General features: G+C 46.3%; 1 protein-coding gene across 2 annotated transcripts in view; it reads right to left on the bottom strand.

Annotated features, from left to right (window-relative positions):
- Positions 1–22,573, bottom strand: part of KCND3 (potassium voltage-gated channel subfamily D member 3) — a 209,124-nt gene that overhangs the window by 13,059 nt on the left and 173,492 nt on the right. For both annotated transcript variants that reach the window (XM_002810433.3, XM_002810434.3), the window contains exon 2: positions 785–947. In XM_002810433.3, the coding sequence (XP_002810479.1) occupies positions 785–947 (163 nt within the window). The remainder of the gene's footprint in view (positions 1–784; positions 948–22,573) is intronic.

Here is a 22,573-nt window from a genome sequence, read left to right as displayed (position 1 = left end):
TCACTACCCAGGAACCTCACTGGCTAGATGCCTTAAAAATACAAGTGAACAAGAGTTGGCTGAGTTGATGAGTTGTTCTAGAAACAAGGTTGAGGGCTAGCTGGAAAAAGAGGCTTCTTTCTGAGCACCAAAGCCTTCAGACATTTTTCCTCATTGCATGGGCAAATGACCGTATTTTACCCTCTCCTGCCATTTTCAGCAGTCTGTATTGAACATAATCTAAAACTTTCCCCAGGACTGATGGTTAGTCTCCTCATCACCAACTGCAGTTGACTTCAGTGCCTTTGCCCTATGATATCTTGGAAATTCTTAAAGCCTGTTGTGCCATTTGTCCCTGAACTCAACGGCCTCAGGATGCTCTCCTTTCACAGTATTTATTTTTCTTTTCAACAAATTTATTTTTGCCACTGGGTTTTGTATAGGCTTTTATAGGATATTAAAAAGAGATTATGTTTCCTAGTAAGCTCTTGGCTGGGAGAGGGAGGAGTGCGGGGATGGCAGTGGCTGAGGGAGTGGAGGTAGAGCCAGGAGCCAAGGAAATTGCCAAAAAATGTCCAAAGGGGGATAATCAGCTTACAGATAATTGAGGGTTCGATGCCTTTTGGAACTGACTGGGGCTGGAATTCAGGAGACCGGTGAGCAGGAAGGGACCGAAGCTACCTTACCTTGCAAAGCCAGAGGCCATCTGTGCAGTGATCCTCTGAGGAGCTCTAGTCCTGGCTCCCTGACTGGTGCTCCCCCGCATCCTTTACACTGCCCCCACTTCCCTGCGTCTGAGGCTTACCTTTTGTGCCCTGCGTTTATCAGCTCTCTGATTCTGGTGGTAAATCCGGCTAAAGTTGGAAACAATCACAGGGACTGGCAGGGCAATGACCAGGACGCCACTCAAGGAGCAGATGGAGCCGAAGATCTTCCCTGCAATCGTCTTAGGTACCATGTCTCCGTATCTGAGAGAGGGAGAGAAACAGGGTGTAAGGGAGAGAGGGCCATTTGGGAAACAAGGCAGGCTTCCCTGCCAATCATTCACCTATTCATTCATTCATTCATTCATTCAGCAATTGTTTAGGGTATCTACTATGTGCCAGGTACTGTGATATGGACCTGGGGGTGAACAAGAGAGACAAGATCCTTATGTGCAGGGAGCCAACATCCTAACAAGACCGTAAACAATTAAGTGAATATATAAAAATATCGTGTCTTGGTTGGTTCTACGAAGTGACTAGAGAGAGGTGCTGCATCAGGTGGTGGGAGTGTGGTCAGGAAAGGCCTCTCTGAGGAGCTAACATTTAAGCTGAGAGCTGAATGTAAAGGATCCAGCCATGTAAAACACCTGGGGACAAGTGTGTGTGGTAGAGGAAACAGCAAGTACAGAGGCCTTGAAGTAGCAGGAAGGAGTTTGGCCTGATCTAGGAATTGTCAAAGGGTCAGCAGGACTGGACACCACAAGAGGAGGGTAAGGCAGGCAGGGGCCAGATCACGCAGCATCTGATGGGCCATGGGGAGGAATATGGATTTATCCCATTCAGTGAGGCGCCATGAGGAGTTTTAAGCAGAAGAGTAACAGAATCTCACTTATGATGATAACAACAAATAACAAACTTACCTATTCATGTGGATTTATAATTTACAAAGCACTTCTACACGTTTACCTCACATAAGCCCCATGAACCCTGTGAACTTTGTATTCTTATCCCCATTGTACAGATGCAGGAACTGAGGCTGAGATAATTACATGGACTGCTCTCATTTGCTCAGCTGGGATTAAAAGCCACTCTTCTTGCTTTTGTCTATTTTCCAGTAGCCATAGCATCTCAGAGGAGGACCATGAGCTCTGAAGCTCAGTCCCTTAAAGCTGTGAAGCCACTTGGGAACTGTGCTGGCTCCTCTCAGAGCTTGGAGAAACTCTTTTAAGTACTTCACACCCTAGCAGCTGCCCTCTGGGACCAGGTTGGCCTGGATCCTATTCAGTCTTGGGCATGCAGGCCAGAGCCTCTGTCTCTCCAATCAATAACATACTCTCCACAGTGGTTAAGTGTTTAGTCTCCTCTTTATTGAGGTAATTGAAAGGCCTTATTAAGCAAAGAGCTGTGATTACTCCTTCAGCTAAAGCCAGAAACACTATCTCCCCTGCCTCTGTGCCCTCTGGGTATCTGGAGCAGAAACAAGCTGAGGATGACCAGGAATTGTTTCTGCTAAAACAGGCTCAAAGTCATCTGTCCTGAGGAAACCACGGGGCTTGGGTTTTCAGAGAGGATGTGGAAGGGGATGGGGCAAGCTATTTCAGAAGTATGAACACTCAAGAACTTGGTGGAGGACATGGCAGAGGTAGACAGGTATTCGGTGAATGAATGAATGAATGAATGATCTCACTTAAGCCTCTCAATTCCCTGTGAAGTAGGTTCCTGTTTTGAAACTGTCTTCCTTCTCCTTCATTGTTCATGCCCTTTGCCCTGGCTCAAGATTTCCTGGACGTGCACTAACATTAAGGCCTGTGATAGAGCCTTCTAGATCTTTGCAGCTAGGGTTGTCTCCTCTGCCGTGGTACTCAGGAGAGGCCTCCAGGGAAGTGGTTGAGAACACGGATTCTGAATTTAGATAACGTGGGTTCAAGACTCACCCTGCTCCATAAAATAACTGTGTGATCTTGGGGGAACGTTACTCTGGGCCTTAGTTTCCTTGTCTGTAAAATGAAGATAATAACAGTAACCTATATCATAATCCTATTGTGACATATATAGTTCCACAAACAATAGATACTATTACTTTTAGCTAGGCATTCTGAAAACCACAGTCTCTGTTGATGGGAAACTCTAAAAACACAGTTGGTTGTCCCAAGTTCAAATAGCCCCACTGATGAAGAAAAAGGGGCTGCCTCTGAGATATATCACCTTAGCTGGGATTTTCAGATGACACAACTGAAAGGGGGCCTGCAGGCACAGGGCTGTGGATGAAAATAAAGCATGGCAGGAGTGCAGAAGAACAATGCCAGGAAGGCTGCATTTCAGAGTGACCAAGGCTGGTGAGGAATGCTAAGGACAACAGAAAGATTGCTTCATCCATATGAAGAAAGAGGGAGAAGGGAAGCCATGCCTCCTGCTGGGGCAGATGGTCTGCTAGTGACAGATGACAGGAGAAAGCCGAACAATCCACTCCCAGGCGTCCTCTGCCTTCTCCACCGGGAATAAGGAGCTGCATCTTGGAGAGGCTGGAACGAATGCCAAAAAGAAGGATCCAGAGCTTAAAGTAGGAGACGGGAGAGCAGGCAAGTGTCCAGCTAAATTCAGTAAATTTACATCACAGGCCCACATGAATCCCACCCGGGAGACAGGAGGAATGTGCAGATGGGGTTGCAGAACTACTGCCCTGGATCTTTGAGAAATCATGGTGCAGCAGAAATTACCAAGAGACTAGAGATGGAAAACGGCTGTATTGAATTTTTAAAGAAGGCAAAAGGAGGTCTGAGAAACCACAGACCAATAGGCTTGGTATCCATAAATTGTGCCATCAAATTGCTGGCAGAATTTGAGAGCAGATTATTAAGTAGACAGCTTGTGAATACTTGGAAAATAAGCTGTATTGGTTCACTAGGCACACATCTTGCCAAATTAACCTTATTTCTTGTTTTGACAGTGAGGTTAACTGGTTGGTAGATCAGGAGACAGCTCCAGACCTACTGCATCATGATTTTAACAAGATGTGTTCTTGTCCCAGTTCTTTATACCCTTGACAAGCTGGAGGAGTGTGGTGTGGATAGCAGTGTGGTTAGCAGGGTTTGCACAACCATCTCCAGTCTTCTGGCACTTCTCAAAGATTACCAACTGTGGTCCTATGCCAGCAAAGGAAGTTCATGGTTTTCATGTTAAAATGTCTCCTTTAATGAAAAAGTAAATAAGTAAATGAAATAAAGAATGGATCTCAAGTTAGGTCTCCAGTGGTATGTTCCAGAATTTTTCAATAACTTGTAAAAGCCAGAGGGAGGCAGCATGGCCTAATAATTAAGAGAGGACACTGGAGTCCAACCTGAGTTTGAACCCTAGCTTACATTAGTTACCAACTAGTTAAGTGACCCTGGGGCATTTATTTAACCTGAGCCTCTATCACTTATAAAATGGGTTTTATATCCCCAGGGTTGTTGCGATAATTAATGAGATAATTCAAAAGAAACACTTAATTCAGTGTTTGAATAACTGTAAATTGTCTAGAATTAGCCAGTGTAGTGGGTACCTATTTTTTTGTCTGCTGACACCCTAATAGGAACTGTGTCCCTCATTCCCATGATGATGTAAACTGTCCAGATAAGCTGCCATATTTCCCATGCCCCAATGCCCACTTGCCACAGCTCGTGAGTTCAAAATAGGGCACCTCACCCAAGCTGAACCAATGACTTCCTTTCCTGGATTTATTTTTTAAAAGCTTTACTAAGACACAGTTTACATACCATAAAATCCAACCATTTAAATTGTACATTTCAATGGTTTTTAGTGTATTTAGAGAGTTGCACTCACATCACCGCAGTTTAATTTTAGAGCACTTCATAACCCCTAAAAGAAATGTATACCCATTAGCAGTCAGTGACCATTCCACACCCCACCTCTCAGACTTAGGCAACCATGAATCTACTTTCTGTCTCCATAGATGTCCCTGTTTTGGACAATTCATGTGAACGGAACCATATATGTGGTTTTTCATGTCTGACTTCTTTCACTGAATGTGTTTTCAAGGTTCACCCATGTTGTAGCATGTATCAGTACTCCATTCCTTTTTATGGCTGAATAACATTCCACCGTCTGGGTAGACCACATTTTGTTAATTCACTCATCAGTTGATGACATTTGGGTTGTTCCCACATTTGAGTTATTCTGAATAATGCTGCTATGAACATTTGTGTACAAGTTTTTGTGTGGACACGTTTTCATTTCTCTAGGAGTCATACGGTAACTATGTTGAATAGTTTGAGGAACTGCCAAAATATTTTCCAAAGTGGCGGTGCCATTTTACATTCCCACCAGCAATGAATGAGGGGTCCAATTTCTCCTTATCTGAGAAAACACTTGTTATTGTCCATCTTTTTATAGCTATCCTGGTGGGTGTTATCTCATTGTGGTTTTGATTTGGATTTTTCTGATGGCTGATGATGTTGAACATCTTTTCCCCTTCCTTGGACTTTTACGTTAGGGACCAGATCAGTCTCTTTCAAAGAAGCCGATGCTGCAACAAGCAAAGCTCTGGAGCTGTTGGCAGCCATGCTGTCTGCCATGGGGAAAAGCGGGATTGCAGTCGGGGAGGAAGAAGGCTGGCACTAGCAGGAGATGCGTGATGGAAAGGACAGTGATGGAGCTGGAGTTCCTGTTCTAATTCTTACCGAGGGCCAGCTGTACCCCCGACTTTCCTGTCGCTTAGCTGTTCCATCCTTCCTTTGACTCTGCTCACTAACAAATTACTGTTTTTGTTTAACCTTTTTTCATTTAGATCCTGTGGTAATGATGGTGATGAGGCTGCTACTGGTGATTGTTTGAAAGTAAGTTCCTCACATTTCTAAATGACAGAGCTACTATGAATTGAGGTCTTTAGGAGTCAAAAGGATTTTAACAGGTTGTAATCATGGGTGAAACCAACCAGATTAATTTTAACAAAGATAAATGAGAACACCAGCATTTTTATTCAAATAATCAATGACGTATAGCTGATGGGAAAGACCTGGCTTAAAAAGAGTCTCTGTTAAAAATCACCAGGGAATTTAACTTCAACATCGTCCACCTGTATAAAGAGGCTGTTAAAAACCTAATGTCATCCTTGGCTGGAATGATGGGAGTGCAGTGTCTGGAAAAAGGGAGTGGGTGTCGTACTCTGCTCCTAGATGCAGACCATTTCTAGGCTGCTGTGTTGAGTTCCGGGCACTATATAGTCTATAAGACACTGATTAACTGGATCATGTCTAGAGAAGGGAGGCTGGGATGGTGAACTGTCTGGAATTCCTCTCAAGGGAAATAATCAAAGGAATGGGAACGTTTGGCCCGAAGAAAAGGAGCTGGGGAATGGAAGAATGGAAAGGAACAATGTACCAGAGCCTGTGCTAGGAACTTATCTGCATTAGTGGGTCTCACAGTAACCCACACTATCAGGTAGGGTTAACCCACGTTAGGGATGAGGAGCGAAAGTCCAGAGAGGACAGGAACTTGTTCAAGGTCACTCAAGTAGTCAGAGGCAGAACTACTGGGGTTAGGGCGGAGATGTTTTCACTGCCTGTGCTCTTTCCGTCACATCCTGCTCCTCCCAGGGTCAGGGAAGGACGGAAGGGGAAGTGAGGGTGGGGCTAGGGAGAGGATGGCTGTGGAAGAGGGCTGTGAGGAGTCAGCGGGAACTTAGCCCCTTCTCTCCACCTCTGCTCAGTAGCAGCAGCACAACACAGTGGTTAAAAGTGTGGTCTCTGAGTGGTCAGACTACCCAGGACAAATCTGGCTCTGCCACTTGTTAGCTGGGTGACTTTGGCCATGATACTTAAATCCTCTGTCTTCAGTTTCCTGGCATTGATCAATTAATAGTACCTACGTCACAGGGTTGTTGTGAGGGATTGCATGAATCACTTTTTGAGAAAGCTCAACCTGGCATATAGGAAGAGCTTTATTTATAAGTGTTTATTAAATAAACCCTGGGCCCAGACCATCATACTTTCTAAACTGGACTTCTGCAAAAGTCTCTTAACCAGAATTAATTCTCACTTCTACTTTTGTTCCCTTTATATATATAAAATATATATATTATAATTATAGATATGTAATTATAATATATATTATTTTATATATTTAAAATAATACCAATTTTTGAGCCCAAGTGATCCTCCCACCTCAGCCTCCTGAGTAGCAAGGACTGCAGGTGGTTGCCAACATGCCCAGCTGATTTTTTATTTTTTGTAGAGGTGGGTTTCACTATGTTGCCCAGGCTGGTCTAGAACTCCTGCCCTCAAGTGATCCTTCCATCTTGGCCTCTCAAAGCACTGGGATTGCAGGTGTGAGCAATCACACCCAGCCAGAAGCATATTCTTTTTTTTTTTTTTTTTTTTTTTTTGAGACAGAGTCTTGCTCTGTTGTCCAGGCTGGAGTGCAGTGGTGCGATCTCGGCTCACTGCAACCTCTGCCTCCCGGGTTCATGCCATTCTCCTGCCTCAGCCTCCCAAGTAGCTGGGACTACAGGCGTCCATCACCATGCCTGGCTAATTTTTTGTATTTTTTTTAGTAGAGATGGGGTTTCACTGTATTAGCCAGGATGGTCTCGATCTCCTGACCTCGTGATCCGCCCACCTCAGCCTCCCAAAGTGCTGGGATTACAGGCGTGAGCCACCGCGCCTGGCCAGAAGCATATTCTTAAAATGCAAATCAAAGCATGTCATTTCCCCTGCTCAAAGCACTTCAATAAATGTTTGTTGAATGTATGAGTTAATGAGTAAATTAGCTCAATGTTGTTGCAAAGACTACATGCCTATTACACAGTAAACACTCATTAAATGGCAGCTAATTATGAGTGTAATGACCGTGGTGTGCAGGGCCCTTTATCCCATGGTCTCCCCTGGGGCCCACCTGGGCAGAAGACTGAAGTAGGGGAGCTAATGGTGATTCTCTAAGTCCTAATGGCATTTATGGCCTATTTTCTCTGTGGAATTTTGAAGAAAGAAGGGGTAAGAAAAGAAAAAAACAGAAACAGTCATGGCTTAGAAAAAAAAATTTAAACCCAAAGTTTAAACCCAAAGCCTTATTTCCTTTTTGTCTTCCTCTACTCATGCAAATAAGGACTCTCCTCTTCTCTCTACCGTGGCTTTGTGGGTAGGGATAGTAAGGGACAAGAAAGCCCTTCCTGGAGGTGACATCCCAGGTACAGGTGAGCTGTGGTGCCCAGCCCAGAGTTAGGACTCACACTCAAACCCTATGTGGGGCCAGTGTGGAAGCAGCTGTCTGCCCTGAGCAGGTGGGGCTCAGGGACTCTGGTTCGGTTGCTCTCTCTCTCCCAGCACATCCTCGGTAATCCACAGTAATGTCTGGACTGAGGCAAAAAGCAAGGAAGCTTACCCTCCTAATATGGAAGGCTAATTAATTTGTATTAGGGCTTAGGGATAATTAAACTTTTTATCTGAACTTAAGCTGCACAAACCACCTGACTTGTACAATTAATTGCTCCCTTCATTTCTTCCTCCAGGTGCCGAGAGATAAGTGCCAGCCAAGCTCCCCCAACCAGTTTTGCCTGCCTCTCAGGTGGGGGCATGGCTGCCTGTGTGGTGGGGAGTCCATTCTTTACTGGAGACCAGGGGACTGCCCGGTTAGGGCCCAGCTGCTGGGAGCTCAACCAGGGAGACACATCCTCAATGAGTTTCCACAAGGATGATGTCTCAGCCTCACTGCCACACCCACTGCTGCACCTATCTTCTCCACTGGGATGCCCCTGAACTTGGCTTCCTGGAGCCTTAGTGTTGGGGATGGGGATGGGGCACAGAAGCTGTCCTGTTGGGTGGGACCAGGGTGAGGAGAGTTCTTAGAGCAGACTGGGCCACCATAGTGTGTTCCAGGGACTCAGACCTCTGTGGCTTCCTCCTTGTCCAGGGGCAAAAGACAACAGTAGACCATCATGGAAGACACCAAAAATACCAGCCAGGGCTGAGTTCATCCTGTGACAAACACCTGTGCAGCCTCTTTTCATGTCCAAATCCCCTCCCATGAGTAGACACTATTATTATCCCCATTTTACAGATGAGGAAACTGAGGCACAGAGTGGTAAGTAATATGCCCAAGGTCACTTGGCTAGCCAGCTGCAGAACTGGGGCACAGACCAGGTCCCTTTGATTCCAAAGTCTATGCATAGCTCCTAGTTATCTGGCCCAAAGCTATGGTTCCTGGGGAGCCAACATGGAAGGCAGCAGTCCTGGTAGAGAGCAAGGGAGGAGAACACTTCAGAGGTGACCAGATCTAGGGCATCAGCCTAGCCACAATTCTACAAAAACACTTTAGCCCTATGCTGTCAAGTCTCAAGGTAGGAGACTTGGGAAATGAAATGAAACCCCATATCACCTCTCCTTTCTACCACATGCACCCCCTACCCCCAACACACACCTCTGCTCATGTCTCTGCAGCTGGGCACTCTCCTGGGCTCACCTGCAAAGTGAGCCCCAGCAGTGAGCCAGGAATCTTGAAGTTCCTCTGAAGACACCACCTGGGGGTGGACCCAGACGGGACAGATGAGGCTCAGAGCAAGGTAATCTAATAATAATCACAGTGGCAATTCAGTAATAATTTATTTTTATTTAGCATAAGTATGGGCCATTTAATTATCATAACCTTACAAGGTACTATTAGCCCCATTTTTGAGATGAGGAAACTGAAGCTCAGAGAAGTTAAGTAACGTGCTCAAGATCATCGGCTCATCCAAGCCAGTGCTCCACACCAGGCTTGTCTGACTTCAGAGCATTCCGCCTTCTCGCTGGAGGAGAGGAATGAGCTGAAGACCTGGCTAATTCACATGAGAAAGAACAGCCTCTTTGTGACAGAACGATTTATAATCCTTTGGGTATTTATCCAGTAATGGGATTACTGGGTCGAATGGTATTTCTGTTTTTAGGTCTTTGAGGAATTGCCACACTGTCTTCCACAATGATTGAACTAATTTACACTCCCACCAACAGTGTATAAGTGTTCCTTTTTCTCCACAACCTCACCAGCATCTGTTATTTTCTGACTTTTTAATAATAGCCATTCTGACTGGTGTGAGCTGGTATCTCACTGAGATTTTGATTTATATTTCTCTAATGATCAGTGATGTTGAACTTTTTTTCCTATGACTGTTGGCCGCATGTATTTCTTTTGAAAAGTGTCTGTTCATGTCCTTTGCCCACTTTTTAATGGGGTTATTTGCTTTTTTGCTTGTTGACTTAAGTTCCTTATAGATGCTAGATATTAAACCTTTGTCGGATTGCATAGTTTGCAAACATTGTTTTCCCATTCTGTAGGTTGTCTGTTCAGTCTGTCGGTAGTTTCTTTTGCTGTATAGAAGCTCTTTAGTTTAATTAGATCCCGTTTGTCAATTTTTGCTTTTGTTGCAATTACTTTTGGCATCTTTGTCATGAAATCTTTGCTTGTTCCTATGTCCAGAGTGGTATTGCCTAGGTTGTCTTCCATATCATAAAGACACATGCATGTGAATGTTCATTGCAGCACTATTCACAATAGCAAAGACATGGAATCAACCTAAATGCCTATCAATGGTAGACTAGACAAAAAAAAAAATGTGGCACATATACATCATGGAATACTATACAGCCATAAAAAAGAATGAGACCATGTCCTTTGCAGGAACATGGATGGAGCTGGAGGCCATTTTCCTTAGCAAACTAAGTCAGGAAGAGAAAACCAAATACTGCCTGTTCTCACTTTTAAGTGGGAACTAAATGATGAGAACACATGGACACATAGAGGGGAACAGCACACACTGGGACCTATTGGAGGGTGAAGGAGGGAGAGGATCAGGAAAAATAACTAATGAGTACTAGGCTTAATACCTGGGTGACACAAGTTTACCTACATAACAAACCTGCACTTGTACCCCTGAACTTAAATAAAAAAAGAAAGAACATCCTTGAGACAATGGAGAAACTTTCAAAGTGGCATGAACCCAGAAACCCTGCTGGGAGGTTCTCTGGGAGATGTTTCCTGAGCTCTGCCAGCAGAGAGTCCTGGGAAAAGGGGTGGGCGACCCTTCCAGATCATTGCTGTGATTTGCTCTGGCTTGTAGAGTCACAGCCAGTCACAGCGGCAGGCTCCTGGCCAAGATCACTTTACTACTGTTGGCCTGTGGCAATAATCTTGTCTTGCCACCTCAATGGCTGTGCTGGGTGACAGAGCTGTTCTTCTAAACTGGTGGTTCTCAAACTTTAGTGTGCATCAGAATTGCCTGGAAGGCTTGATAAAACATAGATTGCTGGCCCCCAATCTCAGATTTCTGATCCTGTAGCTCTGGAGTGAGATGTGAGAATCTGCATTCTAAGTTCCCAGGCATCACTGATGTTAGTGATCTGGGGACCACTGCTTTAAATCATCCTCTCTCCATAGGTCACAGATCTGTAGACTCATAGCATGTCAGCGGAAAGGTGTCATAGCAAACAGCTTCAGACCAGTCATGCGTACATGAGGAAACAGACAAAGTCAGACATCGGGTAGGAGATTCTGCCTGTTCATCCAGAGACGTACTGTCTACTCCACTTACCCATAGCCCCTTGCACTGGCCAGTACTTTTCCCCCCATCCTCCTGGATTGATGAACTCATCAAACATCTGCTGGGTGTTTGTTAGGACTGGGAATACAAAGTTAAATAGACAGGTATGTCCTCTGCCCTCAAGGAGCTTATGATGTTTATAGGGAAGACAGACAAATAAATCCTGATGATGGTCCAATGTCACAACACTACAAGAAGGATGTATGCAGGGTCCTGTGTGAGCACAAAGGAGGGGCCTCTAAATCAAACTGGAGGGTGGTCAGAGGATCTCTTGGAGGCAGCAGCACAGGCTGACTTCTGAGCTGTGAAGGAAGAACTATGAGAAATTACTGGCTGGAGTAAAGGGTAGGTGGGAGATGAGGCTGGAGGGGTAGTCACATGAAGATCCTTCTGGGTTAATCCAGGAATTTGAACTTCTTCCTGAAATCAGCAGATTTCCAGGGAAGGATTTTAAATGATATGAAAAAATATTCATCTTTGAAAGATCACCTTGAAAGCAGTGTGGTAGATGGATTGGATGGGGATGAAGGTAGAGACGGGGAAACCAGTTAGCAGGCTACTGCATCAGTCCAGGCAGGAAAGGCCTGAGCCAAGGCAATGACACTGGGGATGGGAAAGAGAGGACAGATAGGTACTTATTATACCTATCTGTCCTTTTCTGTTGGGCTTAGTAACTGACTCACTGTGAGGGTGGAGGGGAGAATCTTGGGGTGAGGCTCAGGCTTGGGAAGTGGGGCAGCCCCTTCCATCTCTAGCCAAGCTCCCACCCTTCCCTTCCTTCTATTGTCACATGCTCCTGCCACACTGTATGCATATGTGCTCCCATATGCATTGGGCTCCTCCATGACTCCAAGCTTCTACCCAGGCGTTTCTCTCAGCTGAGAATGGTCTTCTCTCTCTCTTTTTGCTAGGTAACTCAGACTCATCTTTCCAGATGCTGTTCAAATGTCACCTCCCTGGGCTTTCCCTGACTTCCCCAGGCAGAGTATTACCTATTCCTGTCTTTCTACCTTGGTTGGAGCACTTACTCCTTTATGCCCTGACATACCTCCCCAAAATGTCTATTTCCCCAATAGAAATAAGAGCAATCTGAGGACAGGGCTTTCTATCTCTGGATCCCTGGTGCCTGACATGCTGCACAATGCTGAGGAGGGACTCAGTTGTTCATGAGTGAATGAGAAGGAAAGCAATCCCCCTGGTGTGTGTTCCATTGACTGGACTGGCTCCTGGGACAGACTTCTTGAATCAAACTGCAAGCTCCAGGAGACGAGAGGCTGTATCCTTGGTACCTAGAATCATGCCTGGCACAGGATGGGCACTCAAGACATCTGTTGAATGAGTGAATGAATTATGAAAAGATTATCAGTGGAACTGCTGACTCGGCATACTGGATCATCAGAGGGCCTTTCTGCTGCAAAACACTTTTATCCTGAATAAAGTATACTTTTTGATGCATTGTATGATTCACTTGAAGTAGGGGAATCTATCTCACCTCCAATAAAAAGGAACAAATCTAAGGCCACATCACAGCTGGGAGGAGTCAGCAGTAAGCAGAGGGAGGAACATTTGCTTTGAGGGATACACCAACAGTAACCAGGTGATCCCTGATTTGTCACTGGGAGATGGAACCTTGGGCTAAAAGCAAACAGAGAGAGCTTTAAGTTGGGCCTCGAAATGGGCTGAAGTCATCCCGAGATGGTAGTACTACCTGACTTATGAGCAAACCATATTTAAATCCCATCCAGTGGTAAACATTCTTAACCTAGGGCTTCAGGATTCCCATAGATTAAGATCAAGTAAAATAAATCATAAGAAAGCAAGCAACCAAGAGTGAGTCAACCAAACAAACAAGCAATAGATTTAGACCCTCCCCAAGAACTTCAGATACTAGAATTGATAGATACAGAACAGTTATGTATGAAATGTTTTCTAAAAATAAAGCATAAAATCACAAAGATTAGCAAGCAATAGAACACTATCAGGAATCATAATGCAGATGTGAAAAAGAAACAAATGGATTTTCTAGAAGTGAAAGAGTTAAATGTTAAAATTATTACTGAGTATAATGCCTTAAACCAACTGGTTATTCTTATTGGGCATCTTCTAAAGTGGATGTCCTCTTCCCAACCTAATTCTTGAGAACCCTGCTGTTGTCACTTGGCCCAAGAAGTTCTTGTACCTGAGTCTATTCCTATTATGACAAGAAGGAGGGCAATAAAGACCAGAGAGCTGCCTGCACCAGCCCTGTCACCAAAAGAGGTGATCACTGTAGCCCATCGCAGAGCGCAATGAAGAAGTCTGGTTCTTGTAGAGACATAATTCCTTTAGCCTGCACAGCACCTAGGAAAAACACACTGACATGGATGAATACAGAGAGTGTGAGCAGACTGCAAACCAGTGTTAAAACGAGACAGAGATGGAAGAGCAAATGCTAGCCAGCCACCTGTGGGATAAAAACCAGGAAAGGAGATGTCATCAACTTCACTACTGGTCTCCTGTCAATAGGAAGATACTAAAATGAAAATTGGGATTTGGTTATTTGTGGTGATGCTTCCTAAATGTCCAGTCACTTGTTCCCTGCCCTATGGATGCATTGGCTCAGAGCGTGGTCTACGAGGACATTTGTACTTTGGAGGGGAAAAGTAGAAGGGCTGAAGCTCAAGAGGCTGTGAAGCCACTTGCCCCCTGCCTAGTGATGAGCCAGCCCCTCAGCTCTGGAGAGAGCACACGCCCTGACCTGGGGCATCCCTGGGTGGGGCTGGGAGCCATGCTGGCAGGTCGAAAGCCCAAGCCCAATTATGAGAGGCATGCTTTTACAGAGACTGGGCCTTGCTCAGTCCATTCTTCCCAATCTCAGATCCCAGGAAACTTCTCATTTATCTCTCCAGGCTCTTATGAGTCGGGGTTCACAAGAAAGAGACATGAGGAGCAGCACATGTGTCTGGTCAAGCGGTGGAGCCCTTGTCCCTCAGGCCTGTACCATCTGTTTCTCTTTCTCCGTATGTTCACACAAAAGCCTTCTCCCCGGGGCTGCTTCTCAGCCTTCTGCCACCCTAGGCTAGCACACATTCCTCAGAAAGGGATGAGCTGCCTCAACTGCACAGTAGAGCAACTGCCATGACTAGCCCTGGTTAGTGCCAAAGTGGGCATGTAAGGCAGAAGGGAGGGCTGGATGCTGGGAGAAAGCAGGAAGGTGGGAAGGGCTCCATGCAGTCTGTGCAGCAGAGGCAGGATTGGCCAGAGTCAGACACCTTTATGCCTTGACGTAGCTCCCAAAAATAGCACAGCTAGAGGTGGTGAAGTGTCAAAGTGGAAGTCCACAGAGGTGACAGGGAGCTAGGACACAGAAGCTGGGCTGGTCAACCAGACAAACTCTTATGGCCAGAGTCTTCCCTGAGGTTCAGTCCTGCCTCTCCTCGCACACCCCTGATTCTGCCTTCTGTGGCTCCAGCTGGGACGTGGTTGAGGTAGTGACAGGTGGGAGGTAGAAGCGGGCAAGAGGCAAAACGGTAGTGGTAGTGACCAGATGAGTCTTAGCCCCAGGCCAGGCCAGATTGAGTGCTTAGCGGTTTGGCCAATTGACCTAATATATGGCCACCAGGTGTCCCCACTCTTCAGAGCACACTGCTTTCCACTGCTCATAGGGTAAATCCAGGTTGCTCCAACTGCCCTTTGCAAATCTGTTCTGGCATTCCCCACGCTGTGCTGCCCTCCATCTTGGGCATCCTCCCTTCCCTTTTTCACCCATCCTCATCCTCCGAGAACCAGAAGTTATCCCTCTTCCATTAAGTCTCAGACTCTTATAGGTCTTGAAGGGTTGTACAGGGTAGCAGGACCTACACCCACAAGGCACAGGAATCGTCTCCACGGCGGCCTTTCAGCCTACTGGTGAACTTGCCAGGCACAGGCTTTGGAGCCAGACAGACCTGTGCAGAAGCCCTTGCTCTCCCACTACCCAGCTGAGAGACCTCAAGCAGGCACAACTTCCTGGGCCTCAGTTGACTCATCTGAACAATGGAATAGCAATAAACTACCTTGCAGGGTTGTTATAAAAATCAAGTCTGTAAAAGCATTTCATGATCTGTGCAGTGGCAGACAGTGCTTAGTTCTTCCGCATGAAACAACTTGGGCCATGGTTGGGCTGCTCACATTATCAGCTTTCCTGTAACTTGCACCTGTGAGTGCCACTTCTGCCATTGGGAACTCCAGAGTACATCTGTCCCTCTGTCAACACCACAGCCTTCCTCCAAGCTCTGAAAGCACTGCCTGCTCCTCATCTCATTTGGCTGCACTGCCAGTGGCTGTTTCACACTTGCCTGCCCCCGCTCTGGCAGGCCCTAAGCTGGGTACAAGACAATGTCATGCAAAGAACGTAGGCCTTGGAGTCAGAAGTCCCTGGCCTCCAAGTCTGCATCTTCCTCTCTCTAGTTGTGTGACTTCGGGGCAGCCACTTAGATCTCTAAGCTTTAGATCCTTCAGCTGTAAAATTGAGAATAATGTCTCCCTACAGGGAATGGTTAATATGCACTCACAGACCCCACAGTGCAGCACTGACAAGATGCTTGTTTCATGTCTCTCTACCCACCAGATGGTAAGCTGCATGAGAGCAGGCCGGGTGCAGTACTAGGCACATAGTAGGAATGTCACATTGAGCCTGTAGCAGGACTAAATGGGTCCCCAACTTAACTATGGCTTCTAACCTCATGTTGGGTACTGAAAATCCTGCTCAGGGCCTAGGGCCAATTGAATGTTTCAACTGAGCTGTGGAAAACCCAGAAGAGCCCTTTCACATCTTGCAAGCTTCCAGCTCTGGGTTCCATGCTTCTGGGTTTGGTTTGACCCAGCTCAGTAAATTTGACTGAGCATTGAACATTCTCCTGAAGTATTTCTTCTGCTTTGGAAGGCAGAAATGGAGCTGCGTGCTATACACTGGCTCACCTGACTCCCTGAGGCTGTGTGGGTTGAGGAGGCTCCTCCTGCAGTCCTCAGCAGGGGCCTGGTCTGGACACCTGCCTGCAAAGGACAGGAGCCAGGGCCCCTTCGGCCTCTATCTTTAAGTCTCTGGTTCTTTGAGCCTTTGCCTTTTTTCTCTCTGTTTCCTGCCCTCTAGTTCCAGGTGAGATGCCCTCTGGTGGGACACCCTAGCACCCTAGCCTTACCCGCCCCCACCCCATGTGAGCTGGTGAAAGTGGAGGCCTCATTTGCCTGGGACACCTCTGCCTCTCCACAGCCTTGCACAGCACCTGCCATGCTGTAGGGTTCCATTACATGTTTTATAAGTACATGGATGCTACTCTGATTCTCTTTCAGTCTCTGCCTCTCTCAGATCCCCATGTCTTAGCTGTTCCAGCCAGCCTTGTCTGTGTTGAGATATGCTAGGATCAGTTTTGGGGTGATTAGAGGTGGTCCTTAGGGCTGCTGGTTGTGTGTGTGTGTTTGTGTAAAATTCCTCACAGACACCAAGCCCCCAAATGGACACATCACTTTCTCCTCACCCCGTCAGAGAAACTCTCTGATATTCACCATCACACATACACTCACACCAGGTCGGAGATGGAAAAACCTTAAAAATCATCTGCTGCATGCATACTGAAGTATTTATGGGTGAAAGGACACGTTTGTGGACTCTTCTTTAAAATACTGTGGGAAAAAATGAAAGGCAAGTGAGAAATAGGATGTGCAGTGTGCTGAAGCCAGGTGGGTGGGTATATGGGCTTTCATTCACCACCCTCTCTGGTTTTGTATACACTTGAAATTTTCCATAATTAAAAAGTTAGAAAAAAAAAACTTCGTTAAAAGAACCATCGACTCCAACTCCCTTCTGAGGCCACTACTTATTTTGCGCATGTGACAAACAGTCCTGCAAAATCCCTCGTGCCTTCTTTAACTTTTCTTTATGTGGGGCTCATCTTGCCAATTAGATTCTTGCTTCTTGAGGCCAGGGCTGTGTCTTACACTACTTTACATCTTTTTTATAATAGCGCTTATAGAAGGGCAGGCATCAATGGCCACTAGACCGAGCTGCCCAGCCCTTCCCCTTGGACCAAGGCCTTCTTTCACATGCCTCATGTCCTTGGCATTGACTCCTTTTCCGTCCCCCAACCCCTGCTTGCTGCCCAGCTCCTCCCTGGCTTCCGCCAAGGTGACAGGGTAATGCTATGGCCAGGGACTCTCCTGTTTCCTTGGCAGTCAGAGCCTTTCTTTAGCCCTGGCAGCATGCTCTCCTTGTTGGTCAATATTTAGTTTAATTTAGGTTCTAATCAGGCAGGAAAGAGGCAGGTGGGCTTAGGGGTTGCTACAGGGCTAGCAGGGACCCATCTGTCAGCCTCCCCCACACCCTGTTGTGACTGCATGCATTTTATGTTTGCTCTGAACCTTCCTTTTACAACATTTCTGCTCTCTGCCCTTCAATTAACCTTCTGTGTTCTGGGTCTGACCTAGCTGCAGTGTGCGGGGAAGGGGACATGCTGGGGTCACTTGCAGGGCTCCGCAAGGCTTCCTCAGCAGCCCTGCCTGTAGCCTCTGCGGGAAATCTAGCTGACCCCCAGGGAAGAGGCTGGAGTGAAGGTGCCCTGCTCCACTGCTGGGGAGAGTATGAGAAGTCATAATGGATGAATGCTTACTATGTGCCAGATACTGGTCCAAGTATTTTGTGACTGTTAGTTTATTTAATTCTCCAAACAACCCCAGATAGGGAGATGGGTTCTATAATTATCCCCATTTTGCATATTAGGAGACTAAGGCTTGGAGAGGTTAAATAATAACTGCCAAATCATAGCGTTAATTAACAGTACAGCTGAAGTTGGCGCCCAGGCGGTCTGCCTCAGGTGCCTAGGCCCTTGACTGCTGCCCTTCAGTGAGGGCGGATGCTGCATGCAGGACAGACAGCACAGGAAGGGCCACCGCCTTCCCTTCTTCCCTGTCCCACGCTCCCCTGAGGGCCCGTGTGCATGGCTGACAGCACGGGCGAAGCACAGGGAGATCCTCCCAGCTGCAGGGTGGCGGGTGGATCAAATAAAGGGCAGGGGACTTCTTGGCTACAAAGCAGAGCCAGGTGGCATGGAGGAAAGGGCGGCCTAAGCTGACAGGCAGGGTTTATTTATTTCCTTTCTCTTTGTCACAGGGCCCCTTTAAAATGACTCAACAGACTATTAATCTCAATGGAATATCAACCCCAACGGGGAAAAAAAAAGTAAGAAAATCCTCAAGAAGAGAACGCATACATCTCAGCCCAGTCCATCAGACAGGGCAGTGGGGACACTGTTGGGAGGAACTCTTCCAGGCTGGCCAGAGATCCACCGCCACAACCTGGATGCCACAATCTGGGTGGGCACCTGGGCCAGCCTTGTCCCCTCACCCTTGCCTCAGTCTGGCTGTACTTTCCAGTCTGCCCTCTCTGTCTCCCAGTTGGTAGGTTCCTTCCTGAGCCCCTCACAGTCAGACTGACACATACCCTGTGCGTTTCAATGGCCTCCTGTGTGGACAGTATGAAAATTAATCTTAGAAATGTTATCAAGTCCAAAATGAAATTCCTAGGGGAATGTAAGTCAACCTCTTTTAAAGAGCATGGCTAAGCAGAGACCTTAAACTTTAGGGAAAAACCAAACTCCTTGAGAACAAGAGTCAAGCGAGGAGTTGGGGGACGTGGAGAGCTGGAGTCTGCCGCTGGCCCACGTGGCTGGGGGAGTGCCTAAGGAGAATTCAGCGAGCCTCCTGTGTGGACGGTGTGAAAATTCCCCGCGGCTGCAGAGCAGGGCAGCAACCTGCATGTGGGGGACAAGTAATTACAGAAGGACAGAATGAAAACAGAGGCTCAGAGGTGTGGGACCAAGGCATCCTGGAGCAGCTGCTGGGTTACTTCCTGGTGGCAGGAGGGGTACAGGACGGCAGGAAGAGGAGAGAAAAGAACATGAGGTGAGCCAGGGGAACACTGTGGTTCCCTTCAGGCCAAATCTGAAATCCTGTCTGGCCTTCCCCAGGGGCCTTTTCACCAAGTGACATCTCACGGCTCCCACCAGGTACCCTCTGCTCTGAGGAGCACCCCTGCTACAACACTGGCTCCCAGCTGCTGGGTCCTCACCTGCCTCCTGTGTGCTGCAGCTCCAGGGGACATCTGTCTTCCATAGGATGGGGTCACTCAAAGGGGGGCACATCTTTTTCAACAGAGACCTTCTACACTAGTGGGGAGTGTCTGCACAGCCTGGCCTGCTGTTTCCCCTGGGGACACTCCTGTTGATGCAGAAGCCCTACTTATCGTGGACATGCTCATGGCCCTCACGGCCCGGCCCTCCCATTCTCCTCTGAACTCTTGCCCATGTACTTTAAATGGCTTTTATGCTCCTCTTTTCCATTCCCAAGCGTGGCATAATGGGAATGCTATGGGCTTTCGGCTCAGAACAATCGTGGTCCTCAACCTGGGGATCACTTGATTGGGTTAAAATTTTTAACCATTGTTTTCTGATCTGTAAATGGGAATATTTATATTTACTCATCTCACATGGTTATTGTGAGGAAAATGAGAGAAGGGATATCCACTTCCAGTAATGTAAAACTAAGCAGTTTGAATAAACCCTTCTGCTGAGGATAATTTAAAACGCTGGATGAAATACAACAAACATTTTCTTAAAAACATCAAAGACATAACAAAGTAATAAGGAATCATGGGCCATAATCTCTGAGGAAGTGAGAACTCAAAGAGGTAAGCCCAGTATTCAACCCCACCCTTGCCTTTAAAAAAAATTAATCCAGAAGCAACAGTGACAACAATGAGCTGTGGTTTTTGCAGCTTCCCCACCCAGCTCTAAGATAGGAAGCCTAAATAAATACCCTACACTTTACTCAAAGTTGGGGTCCTGAAGTGCTTTACCTTCAGGGTGAAGATGAACTGAGAGTAAATATCTCCTCTATGGACTTGCAGCCTTGAATTTAGATTAGGGAATTTGGGTTAAGGAGGTCCTGGATTGGTAACATTCCCAGGTGACTAACACAGTAAATTAAAATCCTCTCTGGAGGAAGAATACTGATTCTAAACCACAGATTATCCTTCAAATAATTTTCAAATACGCTGACCAGCACAGAGTCAAAGATAAAGCATATAAGGGAAGAAGACACCATGAGTAAGAACCAGAAGAAAATGATGATAAAAAGAGACCCCCAAAGAAGTGACATATAGTCATGCATGTCATAATGACATTTTGGTCAGTGATGAACTGCATATATGATGGCAGTCCTATAAAACTATGGTATCGTATTTTTACGGTACCTTTTCTATGTTTAGATAGGTTGAGATACACAAATACTTACCACTGTGTTACAGTTGTCTGCAGTATTCGGTACGATAACATGCTATGGCCAGGCGTGGTGGCTCACGCCTGTAATCCCAGCACTTTGGGAGGCCGAGGCGGGTGGATCATGAGGTCAGGGGTTTGAGACCAGCCTGGCCAACATGGTGAAACCCCATCTCTATAAAAAATACAAAAATAGCTGTGTGTGGTGGCGGGTGCCTGTAATCCCAGCTGCTCAGGAGCCTGAGGCAGGAGAATCACTTGAACCTGGGAAGCGGAGGTTGCAGTGAGCCTAGACTGCGCCATTGCATTCCAACCTGGGCGACAGAGCAAGACTCTGTCTCAAAAAAATAAGATAACATGCTATACAGGTTTGTAGTTTAGGAGCAATAGACTAAACCACATAGTCTGGAGTGTAGTAGGCTATATCATCTAGGCTTGTGCAAGTACACTGTATGATGTTTGCATAAGGATAAAATTGCGTAACAATGCATTTCTCAGAACTTATGTCCATCGTTAAGTGATGCATGGCTGTATTGGAAGTATCAGACACAGACCACCATATTAACAATTCAAGAAAATATAATAAAGGCAAGCTTGAACATTTTCTTAAGAAATGGGAACTAAAAAGTGACCTAGAAATGTTGAAAAAACCCAAATACAAATTCTAGAACTAAAAAGCACAACAACTAAAATTAAGTATGCAACGAATGGGTTTATTAAATGCTAAATAAACACAGCTGAAGAGAAAATTAGTGCACTGTAGGTTAGAAGGAACTATCCAGAATATAGCACATAGAAACAAACAGGAAAGTCCATGCACCTTGTATAACGCCTGGGATAGAGAAGTAGGAACTCAATAAATGTTACTTTCATCCTTTTCCTCTTTCAAGTCTTAAAAAAACACTGCTCTTTCAGAAAACCTTTTCTGATTCACTTGGCCTGACGTCTGCCACTCCATTTCTCTGAATTTTCTCAGCATCTTTGTAATTGGTTTGTTCATACTGACAGGTACTCACTTAATTCCTGAGATCAATGAATGCAAGAGTTAAAGCCTCCCCCAAAACTAATGCCATTGGTCAAAGGTTTCCTGGTCCACAAACTCACTCCTCCTCTGTGCCATGAGATGATGTACAAATGCAAGGGCTTGCTTATTAGAGGTATTGCTCCGAGGAAAAGGAGTTAGTTGAATTCCAAAATATGGTCTGTTTCCTGACCCTGTTCCTTGGTCAATGCTGTGTCAAGACAACTGTGGACTAAAGGCCACAATAAATACCTCAGTGTTCATGGTAAACAGGGAGCATGCATAAGCCCTCTCAGGCCTTGCTCTCCTCTGTTATTAGAGCTTCTCATCTCAGCTCATTCTGGAAATTCTGATGCACAAAGTTGGTGAGGGGAAGTGGCTAGAGATGGACATCAGTGGGACCAACAAAATCCCCAGCTCCAAGAGGAGACTGCCAACTCTGCAAAAAGTATTAAATACTTCTGCTCTGCGGCACCTGTTTAAGGACTTGGAGAACCAAGATGTGCCTTGCCAAAGAGGCCTCTTGTATGTTAACTTTAAGTGTCTGCCCTTCATTCTCAAGCACCATGGAGCGAGAAGGAGGGGACGCCCTGAATGACCCCATCCTCCACCCCTAATCTGGATCATCTCAAACCCCTGGCCAGACCAGGGCCAGTCGCCTGTCTCCCTTTAAATAGGCCTGAAGTGTAAGGGAGAAGGATTGGGATTAGCTCTGGGAGAGAAAGAAGAGAGAGGCTTTGGAAGCCTGGCTGCTGGGCTGTGTTGAGATGGAGGAGCTATGGGTGGGGCCTGGGCCGCTGTTGAAGGTAGGGGTGGAAACCAGGGAAGCAGCTTTGTGCAGGCAGAAAGCAGAAGCTGTGGTAGTTGTGTTTTGATTAGGAAGAGCCCAAGGGGATTACAGAACCCAATGTCCTGGCCTTACCGGTTCTGTTTCAACAGCGGAAGATTATTTTTCTTTTTTTTTGAGACGGAGTCTCGCTCTGTCCCCCAGGCTGGAGTGCAGTGGCACGATCTC

The sequence above is a fragment of the Pongo abelii genome, chromosome 1 (genome assembly GCF_028885655.2).
Source record: "Pongo abelii isolate AG06213 chromosome 1, NHGRI_mPonAbe1-v2.0_pri, whole genome shotgun sequence".
Classification (NCBI taxonomy): Eukaryota; Metazoa; Chordata; class Mammalia; order Primates; family Hominidae; genus Pongo; species Pongo abelii.
This window is presented reverse-complemented; position numbering and strand designations above follow the sequence as displayed.